This window comes from Callionymus lyra, chromosome 16, assembly GCF_982586985.1.
Source record: "Callionymus lyra chromosome 16, fCalLyr1.hap1.1, whole genome shotgun sequence".
In the NCBI taxonomy this organism is placed as follows: Eukaryota; Metazoa; Chordata; class Actinopteri; order Syngnathiformes; family Callionymidae; genus Callionymus; species Callionymus lyra.
The window spans coordinates 6,876,628-6,897,317 of record NC_141833.1 but is presented as its reverse complement, the minus strand read 5'-3'; the positions used below and the strand labels follow the sequence as shown (position 1 = coordinate 6,897,317).

Genomic DNA, 20,690 nt, shown 5'->3' with positions numbered 1-20,690 from the left:
AGCAACTAACAGAAGCATGAATAGCATAAACTACCATAGCGATTAAAATCAACAAGAATTAAACCAAGCTACTCACTAAGTAACTACATCAATTACGTTAAGCAGAATGTTGCAAGTTGGCCAAATGACAATGAAAAGCTCACCAGTTTCTGGATGAAGACAATTCTCTCAATTTGGGTAAAAATAAAAAGGACCATTACGTTAAATTCACACGTATCCATTTTGGGGTTTTTTGCACATGAATCTTGTCATTCTTGTATGGGTCAAATCCCATTAGACCTCAATGCAGACGATGGTATCCAAAGATTTACGTACCTGTTCTTCTTTTCACGTATACTGTGACATCTTTCAACGTCAGAAATACCTTTTTATGGAAGCTTAAAAAAAACCTTTAGGCAATTGGTTCTAGGAAATCCAGGTGATTCCATCCCTGTTGTCTCGGTTTACACTTTGCACATTTCTAAGTGTATTGGGGTCCTATGATTGTTTTCCGGGGATTACCGGGAGCTGTGGTGGTAGATTTTGGGCAGGTTTTGGTCCAGACAGTCTGGATTAACTGCTTCTAAAACAGGGGTGGACAAACCCGTCCTTAAAGGTCCGGGGTAGTGCAGGTTTCTGTTCCAACCGATGGAGCATGCACAGTTTAACCAATGAGGTTTCAGCTAAAACAAGCAACACCAGACTGCCGGTCAACTGATCACACTCCTAAGATAACCTGATTGGTCAAAAGGTGTCCTCTCAATTGGTTGGAACAAAAACCTGCACCCACTGAAGCCCTTTGTGGAACACTTTGCCCACCCCTGGTCTCGAAGCACCAAAAGAGGTACTGGCGGTAATCCCTGTGGTACTTCATTGAATGATCATGGGTGTTTAGACCAGGACAAAAGATACGTTCCTTACCAGAAGTTAACCAAAAAATGGAGTTCTAAAAGTGGTTCGCCCGTCTCTCTGAAAATACAAGCGGGTGGAGAACCATTCCTGGTGTATCGTTCTCGATAACCTGTACGGTGTTTGAAGAAACGGGCAAGGTTGGAATTGGAGATGTGGATTTGGAATACCCTTGCCCCGATCCTGTGCCACCTTCTGGTCTTCTTCTTTTCCTTTCATTTGCTACCATCAGGGGTCGCCACAGCGAATCAACCTCCTTCTTATAAACCCTGTATCCCCCTCTCTCACACCAACCAACTTCATGTCCTCTATCACTACATCCACAAACCTTCTCTTTGGTCTTCCTCTAGACCTCCTGCCTGGCAGTTCCAATTCCTTCTACCAATATACTCACTATCCCTCCTCTGACCAAACCATCTCATTCTGGCCTCTCTGACCTTATCTCCAAAACATCTAACACATGTTAGATGTTCCTCTGTGCCACCTTCTGGTCTCAAAGAAAATCTCCCTGATCTTGTGATGTTGACGGTTTTAAGCCTTGGTTCTCCCTGGTGTTGGTGGGTTGAAGAATGGCTGCGATTCCCAGAATTTCAAATTCTACTCATGGTTCCTTCAAGGAGTATGACTCACCTAATGATCTATGCTTCAAAAGGTCCATCATGTATTCCATCTTCTTTCTCCACAGCGTCCACTCCTGCGCCTCAACAGGGCTCCGCCTCAGACCTCCCCGCAGACCCCTCTCCCGTAGACTCCAGCGCCACCAAGGAGGAACAATCGGTGAGTCCCCCGAGGGCCACGAGCAGTCAATAATCGTCACCTGGAATGATGTCCTTTCATGTACGACGCTCATCACGCGGAATGTCACGCGACTCATCCGGGCGAAGATGTTTAGCGAAATGTCGAATCAATTTGGAAGCTAAAGGTCGAGCAATTATTCACGCGCTGTAATTACGGCATTTGCGATGAGATCAAAGATCGGAGTTGTGATTTACAATGATTGTGTGATGTTGGATTAATTCTTCAGTGAAAGTGAGTAACGTTGTCGTCCTCAGGACTGTGCGGAGAGGCCGGTGTCTCCGTCACCAGCAGGTGGCACTCAAGAGCCTGCGGAGATTGAAGCTTGTCCACAGGAAGACAGCTAGAGAACAGGAGACACAGTGAGTGTTTCATCAGCCTCTTCCTCTTCCTCCTCCTCCTCCTCCTCTCTTCTTATTAGCCTCTATATATGAGCAGCCTGCATTTTGGTCCTTGAAGTCTCCGCCATGTCAGTTTAATCTCCTTCTATTAAGTCTTGAGTGAAGTCCTTTTTTTATATAAGCTTTATATTTTCATGTGTTACTTTATCTCCTCTCTTCTTGCAGAGGGAAGCTTTACTGCCAGTGAGGGGAGGAGGGTCTTGTTTTAAGAGCAATTCGTCTGTCATTGTGACCGCGCGAGTCCGCTCTGAATTTAGAAAGGCACAATGTTGCCCCTTAGAGGTGAAGATGGGATCACTTTTCCACCCGCAACTTTTTTTAGAAGGAAATAAATAGTTAATACTTTTATTTCTTTGAATGGAAGCGGTTTAAGGAATTTCCGAATATGCTCTGGGTTTCAATAAAAATATTTTTTAAAAATTAAAAACTTTATACAAAAAGTATGAAATATTGAAAGTTGAATTTATTTTTATCTTGAAAGATAATAGAATGAACAGTATAATCTTTCTGATCATTTTTTTAAATTTTGTGCTCTCAGCTTTTTTTTTTTTTTTTACTACAATTTTAAAGAATTTAGAACAAATAAAAAAATAAATAGTAATAGTATTAATAATAAACTAAACTTGTATATTTTGATATGGATTGGTTAAGGTACATTTTTTCTTCCTTTTTTATCTCTATTCATCTCTATCTCTAGTTTATTTCCAAAATAAAATGCAAAAATTCATAATTATAATAAAACCAGATAACATTTCTTAAATAATGGGAAATACATTTTTTTAAAGATCACACCATGATAAAGTAAAAACTATGGATGGTTGAATTCCTTTTTTCCCTTCCTTTTTGAGTAAATTACAAGGTACAAATAAATATACAAATAAAATACAAATATATACAATAAAATCAATAAATGATGCTAATATATTTGATCAAATGTAAAGGTTGAGAGTGCAGTGCATTTTAAGTTGCATTTTTTTCAATTCCAAATGATAATTCTATTTAGAAAATGAGTGGGAGAGTGAGAAAATGAATATTAAAACATTATTTCTTATGATTATGATTTGCTGTTATGTATTCCAAAAGTAAAAGAATAATTTAAAAATGTTTTCAGTAAAACCAAATTATTCATAATACGTTTTAAGACTCTTTTCACTCTTTTAATTAAAAGTGAAAAATGAATTATAAATAATAAATAAATATTAAATGTCAGTATTTTGGATTATTTTTCATAACATTTCTTTTTGGCCTACACTTAGGATCTACACTTATTAACATTAATACATTTAATTGCAATGATTTTATTATATTCAAGAGTGAGCAGGTCTAATTTAGTTCATATAGATGAAGAAGCTTTTAATCACTGTGTGTTTAATTCTTAATACTAGTGAAAATAAAATGTTTCTTCTTCTCTTGCAGGGACTGAAGTTCTTACAGCCAAAACAGTCATAAGATAGTTGTGGGATTGCCGAGTGCAGGTTCTCTCCACCGCTGGATCACAAAGACTTGTTCTTTTTTTAACCTTAATAGGATATTTTGGCAGTATGTTTATAAGCTGAGAAATCCTCCAGAGGCCAAACACTGTTCTCCCCTCGCATGACTGTGGCTTAATCATCCAATCGAATGACATCTCAGCAAGGAAGCGATCAGTGACCTTAAACGAGTGGGATTTGAACCCTTCAGTGATCGATCTATTTCTGGTGACCAGCAGAGACTGAGCTCATGGTTTTTTGCCAAAAAACCTTCTGACGGCGCGGCTGGTGGACGACCATTCGCATGTGGAAACATCCAAAACTGTGAGCAGCTTTTCTTGAAAGAAAAATGACTATGATTTTTATTTCCTGTTTTATAAGCTGTGAAGCCGAAATGGTGACTCTGAGCCATCGAGAAACGCCAGAATTAAAAGACTTTAAGGCGTCGAAAAATTGCCAAACTTCTACTTTGTAAATAAGAATCTTCCCTTTCCCTTTTCCTGAGCTTCTCAGCCATATCACAGCTCTTCAATAACTTTCTTTAAAAAGACAGCGAACCCCTCCCTCATGTTTCTGCTTCCACTTTTTCTTTCTGCAAACCTCTTTGTTCGGTGGGTGAGGTATGAAATGTGAATCTATGTGACACGGTCTTTCAGAGTAAGGTCTGCTTTATCTGCCTCATTTGTTCTGGGGAGAAGGAAAAGAAAAACCACAAGCCTCTTGTTTAAAATGCATTTTTATTGTGAAGAAGAAAAAAAAAAAAAAAAACAGGCAGAATTTCCTGCTTTTTTTTGGTGTTATTATTTTTTAAGATATTCCACAAACATTTTTTTTTTCGCCCACACTCAATCAAAAACATAAATGCAGCATTATATATATATAAATATATATCAATCAATGGAATTATCACTACTCGACTCGGTAATGGTAACCCCTTCTTGTGTATGGAAAAGGAAAGTCCAAAAAATATTTTGTAAATTTTATTTATGGAGAAATGTCATTAAGAAGAGAATAATGGACTTTTGTACTTCTATGAGTTTCCCCGTTGTACCCATGACACTGTTAAATCACAAATAAAATATCATGTGATTCCCACTATTTGCTTTTGTCGCCCACTTGTTTTATTTTAGTTTTTTGAATCCATGTATTGCAGAAAAAAAAAAAAAAGTTTTGCGGGAAAGGTTTGTTAGCTCCCACCTGCTAGCTTAAGTTAGCTTCCCTTTGCACATTGCAACTGCGCCGATATTGATCAAGAAGGTATATTTAAAAAAAATGTTAAAAAGCATTGTTTCCTTACTAAGAATTGGTGAATCTTTTGAAAATGTAGTAAAATTCAGAGAGAAACGTCGCCGTTGATGCAATTTACCTAGCCATGTTAGCTTAGCTCTGGGTAAAGTATTTACTCCAAAAGTAAGTAAAATATCAACATGACGATGTTCTTTTCTTTGATATTCAACAGCACTGTAAACATTTAATTTTTGACTTACAAATCATATTTGTCATTTTTGGTTTGTAGTTCAATAAAGTGTGTTTAAAATAAATAATAATACATTTTTAAAATGTGAAATTAACATGCAAAATACTTTTGGGTTGGTTAGATGTCAGTAGTCATTACGCCCTGACGATGACTGAGGATGAGAGGATACGGTCAACTCCAGAAGCTTTTAAAGCTGATGGACATATTTTGGTTTCTGCAACACCAGAGTCAAGTACTTTGAACAAAACTACAATTATACCCTTGTCTTGATTATCACAATATATCGCAATACATGGATTTGTTTCTCCTGTATTTAATGTGTATCGTATCGCTGGATTTTTGCCAATACACAGCCATATATAATAGTTACAAATGTTTAAATTCTACCTATAGTCCAAGGATAAATCATTTTAAAATGACAGTGGTGTGCATTCGCACATATATATATATTTATATGTATATATATATATGTAACATTAACTCATATTTGAACTATTTCCTAACAGAATAATGTTGGATTTGATACATTTCTGTACTTTGCTGCACTAATAATAATAATAATTATAATGTAATAATAATTTCCATAACAAAATGTTAAATACACGGGCATTAATGAATGTGTCCTGGTAAGAGATTCAATAGTTTGGGGACCCACAAGAAAACTAATCATAAAGCATCAATATCTGAAACGTATTTAAAGAATAAGTCGCCGACATGCACATTGCTCAGTTAGTCACGGCTGTGCGTCACATTATTGTGTCATTCTGTAAAATCACTGAAGCTGAAGCCAGTTTAAAGTCTATTCATGTGCTCAAATATGTCCCAAAGTATTTTGATCAATGTGGGGATTTATCATGTTGTGCAACCACTTTCAATCCTATTCATTTTTGAAAAAAATATTTAAAGTTCTAATATATACTTTAGCTGCTGATCCAACCTTTTAAACTTTTGTTTTGGTGACATGAAGTCCTTTTTTTTAAGGAACTTTTTTTCTTAAGAATAAAGAGTTGAAACTACTCCGATTGGAGAGTTAAAAACCAGGCTTCCTCTGTTTGTGTATTGGTCTGATGTTGAACCATGATCAGTGTGTGTTTGCACTGCGACGTGTGTGTCTTTGTTCAGATTCCAACACAATGTTTTCAGCGCAGACTCACACAAATCTTTGGAATTTCTTTGGCTGTGCTTTTAAACTTCTTCTAATCAGGTATTGTCTCCTAACATTCTTATATTTCTACTACCAGAGTTGCTATTTCTACCATTATAATGCATGTTTTGTGCAGCAACATTGCGGTGGTCGTGAGCAGCCGCGATGATCCGGTCACGCGCGAGGCTCGGTCGGTGGTCGATCGGCCGGTTCATCCTGTGGACTGTGTCTTGTCAGAGTGGAGTCAGTGGTCGAGATGTGACACCTGTCAGAAGAAGAGAGTACGTATGCTAACGCTAAACAGGCTTTCAACATTTGTGAGGTCAACCGAACAACAACCGGATATCTGGGTCAATCTAGAAAACAAAGTCTCATTTACGCTTGACATTTACTAGTTTAGATTTATGGTATCCAGGGCATCATTTAAATTGTTAAAGTAATGTAAATGTATTCATTTTAAATTAAAAAAGTAGGCAAAATACTTTCTGGACATGAGGAAACTATGCAGTGACTAAAGACCATTTATTCACAATGATATTAAAATGCCTAACTTAACAGTTTTAATTTCCCTTTTATGTGGTAACAGAAGATTAATGTTTAATTTATGACCTTTAAAGAGTGTTTCAGATAAGGAACAGAGATCATTGATGTCTCAAATAATACAGAGACCTACAAAAATAAAACTGATGTCAAAGGAAAGATATTTGTTTTAGCAAGGATGGCAAATACGAAGATAGATTTGATAAATCAAGCCTCCAAAAATTAAAAGAAAAATCATAGGAGTCTTACTTCTTGTTAAAAATATTAGGGGGCGATATATCGATATAGAGATACATCGTGATATTATTTTCCGCGATGCTGTATCGATATTCAACAGCACTGTATCCTTTTCTTTTTTTAATTTTTGGCTTGAAAGTCAAATTTACTTTTTACCATAGTTCTTTTATTATTTGTAATTTAATAAGTATTTAAAATATAATAACTAAATATAATTTACAATTAACATTTGTTCATGTTGTGGTAATTTGGGTCGCAAATAAACTTCCGGCCACTAGATGGCAGCAGTCATTACTTCCTATACAGCTAAAGGAACAATAATGTCCCACAAGATCCAGATGATAACTGAGGACTAGAGGATACAATCGACTCTGGCAGCTTTTAAAGCTGATGTTTGGTTTCAAAACCAGTGAAAACCGTTCTGACTCCGTCAAGAGTCATGTTGACTGTAAATCCTGCAACACGAGAGCCGAGTACTTGAAAAATACTACAAATACATCCATGTCTCAATTATCACAATATTTCGAAATATGTGGTTTTGGTTTCCCGTGTACCTGATGCGTATAGTTTGCCAGATTTTTGTCAATTCACACCAACAGTCATTACATCCTCCACAGCTAAAGGAACAATAAAAATCCTGACAATGACTGAGGACGAGAGGATACAGTTGACTCCAGCAGCTTTTAAAGCTGACGTGTGGTCACATTTGGGTCTCAAAACAAATGAAAGCAGTTACGACTTCATCAAGAGTCATGTGGTCTGTAAATTCTGCAACACTGAAGTCAATACTCGTATAATACTACAAATACATTTGTACACTATCACAATATATCACAATATGTTGTATCGCTGCCCCTGTATCGTGATTTGTATCACTATATTCTAACCAATACATACTCCTCGTAATAATTGATTGATTAAATTAAAGAACCTTCTTGTAAATACATTTTGGCATTTTAAGAGCATATAAAATTGTCTGTACAAGGTGAAAACTAACCAATCGTTGAGGAGGAGCGCACGCCAACCATGACTCGGCGTAACTGTGAAAGAATACAAAGATGGTGTGCGTCCATGTGGCGCCGACATTATGATGCAGTGCATGTCGTTGGACTCGGGTGACACACTTTCACATCTCGGGGAGGAAGGACAAAAGCGCCAGCGTTGCCAAAAGGTCTCCGCTGATGTACTTTGCGCCTCGATCTCATCCACTCTGCACAGAAGCAAATTAATAAACCTGACATGACAAAGTGAAAACAGCCCACTAATGTAATCCCGCCTGTTACGGCTCCCAGGAGTGTGTTCCAGGCTCCCTTCTCCACTTTTATTGGATGCTGGCAAGCGGCCTCTTGTGTCTTCCTGACCATTTATGTCTTCCTCTTTTCCTGCAGTATCGCTTCACCAAACTAGTCCGGGCTTCTCAGTTCGGAGGCGAGCCGTGTCATTTCCACAGCAGGCAGGAGGAGGCCTGTGATGTTCCCGCTCGATACAAATGTGAAAATATTCCTCCGTGCGATGGATTCCTCTGTAGCCAGACAGGTAACTTCGCCAACGCCGTGGTCTTCATCCTTGCTACACCTCAGAGACGCTTATGAATTCAAGTCACAGGAAGATTGTTAATATTCCGCCGACGATGTAGCTCAGCTTTCCCCCCCTGCACGGGTGCAGCTTCAGGATGTCTTTTAAGACATGTTTTTAGTAGGAAATCCTCCAGTAAGGAGGTAAAAAATATATTTAATTTAGGGGAAACGCTTAAGTCTACAAGGTTCTAATCTCTGGTATAGAAAAACATAATTCACAATCAGAATTTGATGATAAAAATGACAGCAGCTTTTTTTATACTGGGTGTTTTAGTAGTGAAATCAACAAGATTCTAGTCCGTGACACAAGTATTACTTAAACCAGGGCCGGGAAATTACATTTTAACAGTGGTCACATTTTTTTACTGTGACTATCGTCAACCAATAGTAAAGAAACCAAATATTTGCTAAACAAATTTAAAAAGCAGAAGATTTAAAATATGTCTTTATGCCCTGACATTTCATAGCTAAGCCAGATAAGCTGCTGTTGTTATTTTATTATATATAAAATAAAATGTTAAATGTGATAAAAGCCATGGTTTTTCAAAATAGGACTTGAAACTTATGTTAAGGAAAAGTAAATACTCAAAAGGAAGGTAAATCAAAGGAAGGAAAAAAAAGTGGAAAAGCAACCTGTGATGTTTTAATATGTTAAAATAAATGAATCAATTTGTAATAAATTGCACTTTGTCCATGTTTGGGTTAAATGGTTCTGAATAAGTCAACTAATAGTTACTATTATGTACCACAACTGCTCATGCTATTATGTAAGAGAAGGGTAACAGTGTCATCTTTAATTACCAAGCAAAGTAGACATATTTTAACCAGTCAGAGCCCAGGTTTTACTTTCAAGTTTACAGATAAAGAAGATTCTCCAAGTTTATGGCATCTCCGAAGGTTCTGATGTACCATGGAAGCAGATTCAGAACTGTTTATAAGGAGAGGTTAAAAAGGTTGTAGCTGTTAGATAAGCCAACGATTTTACCTTTTCTCGCCATTATTTCAACTAACTTAAGACTTGGCCCCCAACAGATGAACTAACTAAATAGAAACCAAACCAACAACCACAAGTGTTAAATGGATAGAACACCAAATATTCACTCATTTTCTACTCACCCTCATGTCGAACTAAGGGTTGAGATTATTTTCAGAGAAATCTCTTCCTTTTTAGAGTCAAAGACAAAAATGCAAATCCATGCTAATGTAGCAACTGGAACTCAGTGGTCTTCCTCTTCATCTTGGTCCAAAAAGACACACATAACGTCCATCTTGTATTAAAGCCTCCACAAGAGGAACTGTTTCAGAAAAACTAAAATAAGTCTATAGTTTAAGCTTGTTTGTAGCGGGCGATGCTGGACTAGCTGCTTCAATAGTACTTGGACGTTACAGACAAGCAGTATGGAGGTGTTTAGATTATTTTTATTGTGTCTTTTTGGTGGAAGATTACGACAAAGACAACAGAGCTCCAGTCGCTACATTAAAATAAGCATACATTTTTGCTTATAACTATAAAAAAAAGAACAAATTACTCTGAAAATAATCCCAACCCTGACATCAGGGTGAGTCGTAATTTTGAATTTTTGGCTCAACTAGAGGGGTTTGCTTGATGTACATAGTATTCCTATTATGAGGATCAGAACGAGGTACCGAAATATAGACTATTCCATACACAAAGGTACACAGGATACTCAAAAAACTATAATCCCAGTGTGACACTGGGATTAAAAGATTTTTTTTAGTTACTTTCAAGCTTTACTAAGCAGTAGCAAGTAGCATATTAAGTAAGTAATTTATATTTATAGAGTGTTTTTCCAGACCAGGGTCACAAAGCACTTAAACAAGTAGCATATTACTGTTTAACAATACAAGTCTGCCCGAGGGACTCGTTTATCCGCATGAGTCAATATTTTCTCAGCGGCTGTTTGTCTCATTTGATCTCAAAAATGACATTATCATCCAGGTCGCTGTATTCCCAGAGGTCTCCAGTGCAACGGCGAGGACGACTGCGGCGACATGTCCGATGAAGAAGCGTGTCAGGGCGTCCGGAAGCCCTGCAGGCAGGAAGCCGAGGAGTACTGGGGGATCGAGAACCTCGCCAAAGGGTGAGTCGCACTGAAGTTGGAAATGATAAGAGGTTCTCTGGTGAAAAAGGTGTTCTGAGGAGCTTCTTTCCCTGCTAGAATCAACGCGTTGAACAGCAACCTGGAGGGAGTCGTGCTCGACAACAGATACTACGGAGGCAGTTGTTTGCCGCACTACATCCAGGACGTCAGGTTCAGGAAGCCTCACAACTTGCAGCAGTACACAACCCAGGTGGATCGCCTTCACTCCAGACGGCTCTCATTAAGAGACATCTCTAACGTATATCTTTCATTCAGACAAAGGGCTCGTTTGATTTCACTCTGAATACCTTTGATTCATACTCGGCCTATATGGATCACACCATAAAGGAAAGGATGACCCAAACACAAGTTTTCACTGGGTTTAGCTTCCCAGGCGTTTTTGAGTTTGGCTACAACTACAACAATGCTAAATTCACCAAGTCGGTCCAGAAGACTCGCCGGGCATCTGGGAAGGTGATCCAATTTACTACAACATTTTTTCCTTTAGAGACTTTACGACGATATAACGCATTTCTTGTGACAGAAAAGCAGTTTTGTGAGGGCCAAGGCAGAACTAGAGTTGGCCCAGTACATGCTGAAATCCGAAGGGCTGATGCTTCACAAGGACTTCCTGAAGCGACTTCGCTCTTTGCCACAGTCCTATGTTTACGGCGAATACAGTCAGATCTACAGGGATTACGGGACTCACTATGTCACGGAAGCTGCACTCGGTGGTGAATATGAACACACTGTCATCCTGGACAAAGAAAAGCTTGAGAAGACTGGTAAGTAGAAAGGTATGAAGCTACAAAACGGTTAGTCAACAGAGCAAACCCAACTAAAGCTGCAGAGGAAAAAGCCATTCTTCATACAGGAAGCTCTAGGGGTGTTAAAATATATATATATATTTATTGATATTTGGTTTGCAAATAACATTTTATGTGTTTCCATAATACCTTTAATAGCTCAAGTATGATATGTATATATATATATATGTATATACTGTACATGTACAGTCATTATGTCCTACGCAGCTAAAGGAACAATGAGGTCCTGGCAATGACTGAGGACAAGAGGATACAGTCAACTGCAGCAGTTTTTAATGCTAATGTTTGGACATATTTTGGTTTCAACAAATGAAAGCAGTTACGACTTCGTCAAGAGTCATTCGGTCTGTAAATTCTGCAACACCAGAGTCAAGTACTCGGACAATACTACAAATGTATTCTTGTTCCTACAGTATCACTATATATTTTATCGTTTCAATACGTATTGTATTGCGAGGTTCTTTCCAATACACACTCCTAGTAAATATACACATTTTGGCCCCTTGTGCGATTGAGTTAAAGACCCCCTGTTGACAAGTTTTATGACTTGATGAATTAGGCTGTATAATGTTAAAATTAACCAAAATTTTGATGCCCATTTATCGTGATTCATATTGTGTTGATGGATCCTTACGAATACTGCAGGAAACAACTCCTTGAACAAGCCCAAAAGTCATCTATAGAAGTTAGCCTAAACCAAATTATTTTTAAAAGAGTAAAGTGGTGCTAAATAATAAGCATATACACAACAACATTGACAACTAGTAAACAATCATACAATCGACAAGTTCTCAAACTAGCAAAAACTATGTGACTATGTGAAAGAAATTCAAAGTTACCCAAGTCACTAGCTATCTTGATTATTCAGTTTATAGCTTGAGAAGCATCAAAATGATAGATCTAGGTCTTCCGGAAGTTCCTAACAATATAACTATGTAAAAACACACAAAAAAAACTTTTCTTTCACAAGAACCTTAAGGGTGTACTATTTTATGGGTAACAGAGGACCAGGGGGGCTTGATTTCTCCACCACAGCAGCAGACTGGGTTTAACATTTGTTCTTGCAAGTAGTTGCTTTCTACTTTTTTCCTAGTTTCTACACGAAGATGGAACTGAAACCATCAACGCAAGTTGCCGGTTCTGGATCCTGTTTCCAATCTTGGGAGATTTGGGAGATAAAAATGTTGTCAGTAGGAAAATTTCCAAATAGTCAAACACCAACACTAACATTTTCCTAGTTAAACTTAATAAATGTACATTAGTTGTTCAAATAATCCTTAGAATGCAGTTTGGAAGGAACAATACAGTAAGAGGCAAACAACAGTTGGTATGAAGAAGTAACACAGTACCAAATAAATCTAAGGGTAGCTTCCAAAAGTAAGTCATGGAAAGAACCAACCATAGCTGGATCCCTACCATCCATCCATCAGCACTGAGCTGATTTTATCATTTCAGATTACTCCTTGGAAGACTACAAATTCTGTGTGCAGCGAGGCCTGAAGCTTGGAGCCAACATATACGGCGTTTATGTATCAGTGGGCTTCCAGGGAGGGTCCTGTGAGGGCCTGCTCAACGAGATTGGAGGTAAGATTCCACTCTTTTTTTTCAAACATCAGATCTCATTCACTCTCCGGCTGTAACATCTCTAGAGGACACCGTGAACGGCCAGATGGTGGAGGACTTTGTGGCCGTGGTCAGGGGCGGCACGAGTGAATCCATCACCGCGTTAGTGTCCAAGAAGCTTCCCACCCCACAGCTGATGAAATTATGGGGCGAGGGCGTGCGTTTCAACCCCGACTTTATTCGGAGGACGGTAAATATCCTCTTTTTTTTTTAACCATGTATTTTATCTTTTATTACACGGTCTTATCTGATGTGAGATACTGTCGCTTCAGTTATACTTCATTGGAGGGTGATTCTCATATGGGTGTGATATTATCAGTTAATAGCAGTGACCAGTGTCTTATTATTTGTGGAGCTTGTGGAGAGAAAGCTAGACAGAGATGTATGACTTGAATAAAAAATGTGATTTCAGACTTTAAGACATTAATAAATGGTCATCCACTACATATTATGAGAATGCATGTAACTTACTTCTGGATAAAAAAAATATGTGTATTCATTTAAAATACACTTTTGCAAATATTTATAATTAAATATATTTAGATTCAATTTACTAGTCAACATAGTCTTTCATAGTAATATAATAACAAGGCACACTATGACAAACCACTGAACGCGTAGGGGATCTTAAATATTGATTTGGTCTTTTCCCAATTTGGTGTTTAGACCAGGCCTTTGTTTGAGCTGGTCACTTCCAGAGATTTCACCGACGATGCCATTCTGAAGAGGAACCTGAAGAGGGCGCTGTCTGAGTACCTGGCCGAGGCCAGCTCCTGTAGGTGCGCTACTTGCCGCAACAACGGTGTCGCAGTCATGAGAGGTCAGAAGATATTTTTACGTTTCTTTAGTCAAAAAGAACAACATTTAATTAAAATGTTTTTTTTTTGTTGTTTAAAAAAAAACAAAAAAACTCTGTAACAGTACAATAGGAAAAAAAAAAAATTAGAATTAAAAACAAGGTTTATTTAATCAAAATAAAGTAAATAGAATATTTAAAATGAAAATAACATATACAGTAATAAATACAAAAGTACATGACACAATTACATAAAATACTGTATTTACGAATATTATATAAATGATTAATAAACTAAAATAATAATAGTTATAATAATATACTTTTTAACACATACCAAAGAACAATAGTATTACAGTTTTCTGTTATTATTAAAAGACCATTACTTTTATTTTATTGCTATACTGTTTTATGTAAAATATATTTTAAAAATATGTAAATAAATAAATTTAAAAAAGGGAAAAAATCGTTAACTTCATTATGCATTATGAAGTATCTGTAAAAAAAACTCCACCAAATATGGAGGTACTACTTTATTACTATAACTTTGACATTTAAGCACTTCCTCTCAACAGGCACTCGCTGTGACTGTGTATGTCCGGTCGGCTACGGTGGTCTCGGCTGCGAGATCACAGATAGGCCGAAAAGTAAGTATTGTAAAAACTCTCGATAACATTTTTTCTTTAATCTTTAACTCTCTATATTTATTTCACTCAGCTGTAGCCATTGATGGCAGCTGGAGCTGCTGGGGGTCCTGGTCCTCCTGCAGTGGGGGGTCTATGACCAGAAGCCGACAGTGTAACAATCCAGCTCCTAGGGACGGAGGCCTGAACTGTCATGGAATCCTCCACGAGTCCACACGGTGCTTCTGAATTTTAGTTGATGACAGTAAAGTGTCATCCCTTTTACACCGTTAAACTGCCAACAAAGTTTTCATTACAGTATGTTTTAGCAAGATAAACAATGTGATCAATTATAAATCTTTGTGACTTAAGTACATTAAAAAGTTACCAAATTAAGGTTATTTTCTAATAATGATGTAAATAAATGTGATAAAAAATGTTCACAAGTTGTTAAATGTGTCCCTTATTTTATTATGTCCCAAAATAAACAGCATCGAAAAGGCATTGAACAGCTGTGTTCCGATAAAATGGATCTTTAACGTCACGTCCAATCAGCAACTTTTCGTCTGGGAGGAGGAGCCTAAACAATTAGCCCCGCCCCCGGCCGGTACAGGGTTAGTGCAAGTTCTGCTACGCGTTTTTCTTCCGGATGTACAAGATGACCAACTGTTCCAGCAAGACCAGGACCCATCCGTTCTCCTGTCTGTTGAATAGTTCAACAACAATAGTCAGAAATAAACATCGTACACACCTTTATTTCCGTCTTCACCATCACCTGCTCTCCGGGTCTCCTCGCAGGCGTGCCCCATGAATCCAGACTTGCAGATACAGCTACAGGAAGTTCCGGTGAGCACAGGGATGCCGTTGTGCCTGCAGGGGGCGCAGCGACAAGGATGGAATTGCGCCATGTACTCGTCCCACGCTCGCTCTAGGTTGCTCAGTCGAGGACCTACGTGACCCGCGGCCGTGCTGAGTCGCACGAGCTCATAGATCGGCATCGTCTGTGGTTGAAATACAACACAAGGTTGCCCTATCTATTTTTAACAAAATAAGCATAAATTGATTTGTACCTCGTATTCCACTAACGTCGGGTTATATTTGAGCGAAGCCCCCCATTTCCTGTAGGTGTCGGCGTCCCTGATGGCCAGCAGTCCACCGCTGCTGACCAGGTTTCCTCCTTTTACTAAAGTGATGATGTCCTCAATGTGAGCCGAGCCGGCGTCGTTAGCTAGCCACGAAAATAACGAATTTTTCAGCGTTAATTTCAGTTCAATTCAAATATGATGTTCGCTAAATAACGCATCAATGAAATTAAAGTAAACGCTAATGGGAAAGTAAAAAAATACAATTCGATTTTTGGTGGTTTAAGCTAAAACAACTCTTTTTCTCCGACTGAAGACTTGAGGAAATGTGGTCTGTGGGCCACGTGCGGCCCTTTGACTGTATTTGTGTGGCCCACGTGAGGTCAGAGCAAAATTCCAAAAGCAAGTAAAACTTTCGGAAAGCTAACAAAACCATCTTTAATTTAATACTTGTTTTATTTAAGACTTGGATTTCTGTTTATGTGAGTATTAAAAAAAAAATTGAACTGAAAAAGGAAAATGTTTAGATCTCTTATGATGTAGATTTAAGTAAATATACATGCAAAATCAAAGTCATGGCATAAATAAACTTCTCTTCTATGGCTACTATATATTTTTTCCCCTTCTAACTTTTAACTTGAAAACTCTATCTTCAAGTTTGATTGAGTTCCTTGCTATCAATATTTCAAATGCTAAAAGAAGTATTAAATTAGATAGAAAAACGAATGCTGGGCAATATTATAAAATGAGCTGCTTGGCAGAGGTCTAGCTGTCTTCTGTGCTATGAGTTGATTGACATTCATTTAACATCCTACCTTTAGTAAAGGTCCCTTTCTTTTTGCAGACCTCCTTCCCCACTGAGAGCTGGAAGGTTTCGTAGCTATCGGTGGAGTAGCTCATACCAAGAGAAACGCCGAGACATCGACCCGCCTGTTTCATCTCAATTTCTGATGGGAAGAAACGAGATTTTGGTAAAGTTAGTCCACCGTGAGATGGACTTTAATACCGACTCGACTCCGCCAGGGAGGTTTTGTTGACGACTACGACGTATTCCAGGTTTCCGCCCATGGTTCCCTCCGTGACGTAGTGAGTGCCGAAGGTGTTGAAGAACCCGGAGTACATCCCACAATCGTACCGCTCCGGCAGCTCCATCAGCGACACGTAGAAGTCTTCATGAAGCATCAACCGATCGCTTCTCATCTTGAAATGCGCCGTGTGGACTTTGGATAAAATGCGAATAAACCCGAGTTCCTAAGAATGATTTTCAATTTTACGTTATTTTTGAATTCCAGGTATTATCTTGAATGTTCCAGACATTGATATTTCCAAGGAACTCTAATTCAGTGAGCGGATTCATGTGACTTTTAAAGTTCGCGAGCGAGGCGATTTAAAAATGTTAACAAGGATTTAATGTCAGCTTGATATTTAAGACTCAGATTTACCTGATTTCTGTGCTGCGAAACGTTCCTCAGGAACTCCGTCTCTTTGCTTCCACTCAGTCCCACTTGCACGTAATAGACCCCCACCGAGACGCCGGAATTCGATGACCTCATGGTCTTCCGAGCCTTCAACAAACTCACCACGTCCTGGAAATATTCCTGCGAGCCTTCTGATGTCGCTTCAGCCTACAGGGGAGACATTCTTTTAAAAAATAGCTCTTTCTGGAAGTCATAGGTAGTGATGGTCTGATGAAGCTTCATAAAGCAGTGTCATGTTGTTTAGAGGTCAGTAGGTGGCGCCATCAGTTTAAAAAATATATAATCTTTCATTAGATCTGTTGTTTAAAAACAAAGGAAAATAGTGCAGAGACCGCCATCTAGTGGACTCTGAAAATATATATTGGACCTCTATTGTACTCATCAGTATGTTTGTACAAAACTCTATGGAAATATTTAATCTGTTTTAACACAACCTCACCCACTCTGCTATGATTGGTCAAACATAGAGGTTTGTCACTGCGCGTCATCAATCCCGGAAGTCTCCACCTCCGAGGGACTCGATGGATAAACAAAGCTTAAAACTGCCAGCTGCGCAGCTGAGGTTAAATCTACCATCTCATATCTTATTTATACCTACTTTATTTATTTTGAAAAGTACAATACAAACCTATACTATCTTAGATTAGATTAAGGACATGAAAATGTGTGTGTTATAACTCAAGTGCATCTTGTCTGTTACGGGGTGGTTAAGATAAATTAATCTAACGATAATATGCTATAGGTGGGAAAAAGGTTTGGGGTTATTTCAGATCAATATTAAATTGGCATTAAAAAATAAAATGGCTGAAATAATATTGTCTGACAGAGTAGTCTAAGTAGTCAAACTGCACAGCAATGGAAGAAAAATTGTTTTAGAATGTTACAGAGATTTGAGATTTGCTGAATTCCAATATTGTTTTTTTCCAACCAAGATGTTCATTTAAATTCCAATATTATTATGTTTAGCCATTTCTTTTCCGTTTAACCTCTAAGCCCATAACTGTCATAATATCTTGTCGCAGAAAGATGACGTCACAGTACCACAAAACGGTAGGAAAGGTAGTTGTAGGGTTTCCTGTAGTTCTTCTCGTCTTCGTTGTAGTGCAGATTCTCGCAGAACGCGTCGTAGGCAAACTTACGCCACTCGCCATTGTAGACGTACTCACACTTCCCCCCGAAATACAAGGGGTCGAGCACTCGATCCATAAACTCTCCCGTCAGAGCATTGTACCTGTGAACAGATATAATTCACGATTGATGTGTGAAGTTGAAATTGATAACTATGCTAGTTTTAACCCCAGAGTTCCAGGTTCTGCTCCCGGAATGCTCCGCAAACCAGAACACTTGTCTCGTCTCTCATTGATGCTTTCACAATCGTCCTCGTCAGAGGAGTCGTCGCAGTCGTTCTCTCCATTACAGCGAAGATTTTTGCTGATGCATCGACCTGGAGAGACACAAACACAACAAGATGTCATCAACAAACAGTGTCGTCCCAGAGAGATGATGCTTTTATCCTTAAGGATTGTGTCATTCATCTTAACCCTCGTGTCGTGTCAGGGTCAAGGTGACCCAAAGGTCCTCAGAAAGGAGAACGGGATACCTCAAACACATTCGTTTTCAGGCCTCCGGGTCACCTTGACCCTAAGGTAACACAGTGGTTATAGGATGCCTTTATGTTTCATTGCAGATGAAAAACGAGAGAAGCACAGAGACGGTGCATACCTCGGCCAAGGAGGCAATTTCTTTTCTTAGTGACATAAAAAAATTAATTAAAAGAAAATTGCATTTTTTAACTCCCTCCTGCAACTGCTGTATTGTACTGCCCTTGTATTTTTCTACAGTTTTTTCTATTATATTTATTATTAAATCATCTAATATTGTTTAAATAAATGTTTACTCTATGTTTATTATTTTTTTTTGTTAAACTATCTGCTGCGAAAATTCAAATTTCCCCAATGAGGGACAAACAAAGCAATATCAATAAATCAATTTTCCAGGATTTTTAGTTAGTTCTTTGTTTTTTTTCTGGGGGTTTCTATCCAGTTCTGACTTCGCTGACTCGGCATTTAAAAGCTATTGAAGTGAACAACACTTTTAATCTGATGAAAATTTCCTGAAAATGTTATAAAATGCTTTAATGTTTTTTTTAAACGTATATATATTTAGCTATCTTGCCAGCAGGTGAACACTGGCAAAAACATAACATCCTTGGCTGGGGTAAAAAGTGTTTTGCATGGATGTTTTGTGACAGAACTGGCCTGTTTCTCTGCAGGTGAAGCTCTCGCCACAGTAGTCTGGCACCAGACACGGCGTGGTGGCAGCAGGACACCACTGTGTCTCCCACAGCGACTCATAACACGCCGACCCACCAAACTGTGAAGGCTTCTCCATGTATCTGAAACGAAACTATATACCATTGTGTACAATCAGATCTAGTGTGTGTCACACAATAAGTTTGTGTTACTTCATGAGTGCTGCCTTTTTTTATAACCTTTGGACTATTTGATTATCCAGTGAGTGTCAGATCAATATTTGCTATTTATTTTCCAAACATATAACAATAAAATCACAGACATTTAAGTAAAAAAAATAAAAACTCTGTCACCTTTTTGTCTGTACATGAGTCACACAGCGTCCAAGACGACCAGCTCCCCAGCCTGCAGTTGATCGGTGTTGGTCTGTTTACATCCCGGACCCTTCTGGCCAACGTTGTGTTACTGAAAGTGCAAAAATATAACATCAGTTATGGTGTACGTACTTAAAGGTACGGTTACAGATATTAAGATACAATCATGAGAATGATGAGAAAAACACCGTACTTGTTATCAGGAGCGACTCGCTGCCTCCGGGGAACATTTACACTGGAGAGAAGGTTCAGTGTGGATGAAAGAATGAGCAAAAATAAAGTTATTTCGGCACGTGTCATAGGCATGTTAATCCAGAAAATAAAGCAAAAATAAAAAAGACTGCTCTTGGAAAATCACTGCAGCGGCTTTACCGACTTGACTAACAGCTGTCAATCATTAATCCAGCGTAAACACCATTGCTAAAAGTGGGAAAGTTTGGTTCGCAATGGTCAGTACCAATGAAAGTGTTTAAAGGGCGACTAATGTGTTGATTTAAGTGTGTCTAAAATAGATGTTGGACCTCTTTTGTATCATCAGTATGTATCTGTTTGTACAAAACTCTCTTTTCATTGAAATATTTACATTAGAAAATGTTCTTAAGCATCACCCACTTAACACATTTTTGAAGATAAACTCTTGTTTACCATAACCACACCCATCCATCCATCCATCCATCCATCCATCCATCCATCATCCATCCATCCATCCATCCATCCATCTATCCCATTTAACATATTGTTTATTATTTAATGTATGTTTATTATGATTTAATGTATGTTTATTATTATTTAATGTATGTTTATTCAACATTATATTAAGGTAGAACTTTATTGATCCCTCAGGAGTTTTATATAAGTTGTTAAATATAAGTTGTTAAATTAATAAATTAAATTATTCAATAGTTTTCGATCAAATTGAAATAACTTGATCTCACCCTCATTTTTAAAAATGATTATCTGTTTGTCTTTTATTATTATTAATAGGGACGCGGATTGGACGCTCTG

The 20,690-nt window shown here is 38.0% G+C and overlaps 2 protein-coding genes across 2 annotated transcripts in view; one reads left to right on the top strand and one right to left on the bottom strand.

Moving 5' to 3' along the window:
• Nucleotides 1-14,856, top strand: part of LOC148063396 (uncharacterized) — a 72,625-nt gene extending 57,769 nt beyond the window's left edge. The window contains exons 13-27 of the mRNA XM_087811759.1: nucleotides 1,574-1,665; nucleotides 1,941-1,990; nucleotides 3,717-3,877; nucleotides 6,153-6,234; nucleotides 6,311-6,455; nucleotides 8,340-8,487; nucleotides 10,489-10,630; nucleotides 10,709-10,841; nucleotides 10,907-11,104; nucleotides 11,175-11,415; nucleotides 12,913-13,041; nucleotides 13,107-13,270; nucleotides 13,747-13,900; nucleotides 14,452-14,523; nucleotides 14,594-14,856. Of these exons, the coding sequence (XP_087667885.1) occupies nucleotides 1,574-1,665; nucleotides 1,941-1,990; nucleotides 3,717-3,877; nucleotides 6,153-6,234; nucleotides 6,311-6,455; nucleotides 8,340-8,487; nucleotides 10,489-10,630; nucleotides 10,709-10,841; nucleotides 10,907-11,104; nucleotides 11,175-11,415; nucleotides 12,913-13,041; nucleotides 13,107-13,270; nucleotides 13,747-13,900; nucleotides 14,452-14,523; nucleotides 14,594-14,748 (2,066 nt within the window). The 3' untranslated portion in view covers nucleotides 14,749-14,856. The remainder of the gene's footprint in view (nucleotides 1-1,573; nucleotides 1,666-1,940; nucleotides 1,991-3,716; nucleotides 3,878-6,152; nucleotides 6,235-6,310; nucleotides 6,456-8,339; nucleotides 8,488-10,488; nucleotides 10,631-10,708; nucleotides 10,842-10,906; nucleotides 11,105-11,174; nucleotides 11,416-12,912; nucleotides 13,042-13,106; nucleotides 13,271-13,746; nucleotides 13,901-14,451; nucleotides 14,524-14,593) is intronic.
• A 90-nt stretch (nucleotides 14,857-14,946) lies between these two features.
• Nucleotides 14,947-20,076, bottom strand: c8a (complement component 8, alpha polypeptide). The gene is made up of 11 exons (XM_087810258.1): nucleotides 19,879-20,076; nucleotides 19,665-19,776; nucleotides 19,318-19,465; nucleotides 18,356-18,503; nucleotides 18,101-18,290; nucleotides 17,024-17,206; nucleotides 16,592-16,832; nucleotides 16,397-16,528; nucleotides 15,570-15,727; nucleotides 15,275-15,500; nucleotides 14,947-15,202 (listed from the first exon to the last, which is right to left on the bottom strand). The coding sequence occupies exons 1-11, from the start codon at nucleotides 19,989-19,991 to the stop codon at nucleotides 15,051-15,053; spliced, it is 1,803 nt and encodes a 600-aa protein (XP_087666384.1). The 5' UTR covers nucleotides 19,992-20,076; the 3' UTR covers nucleotides 14,947-15,050.
• Nucleotides 20,077-20,690: the final 614 nt, after the last annotated feature.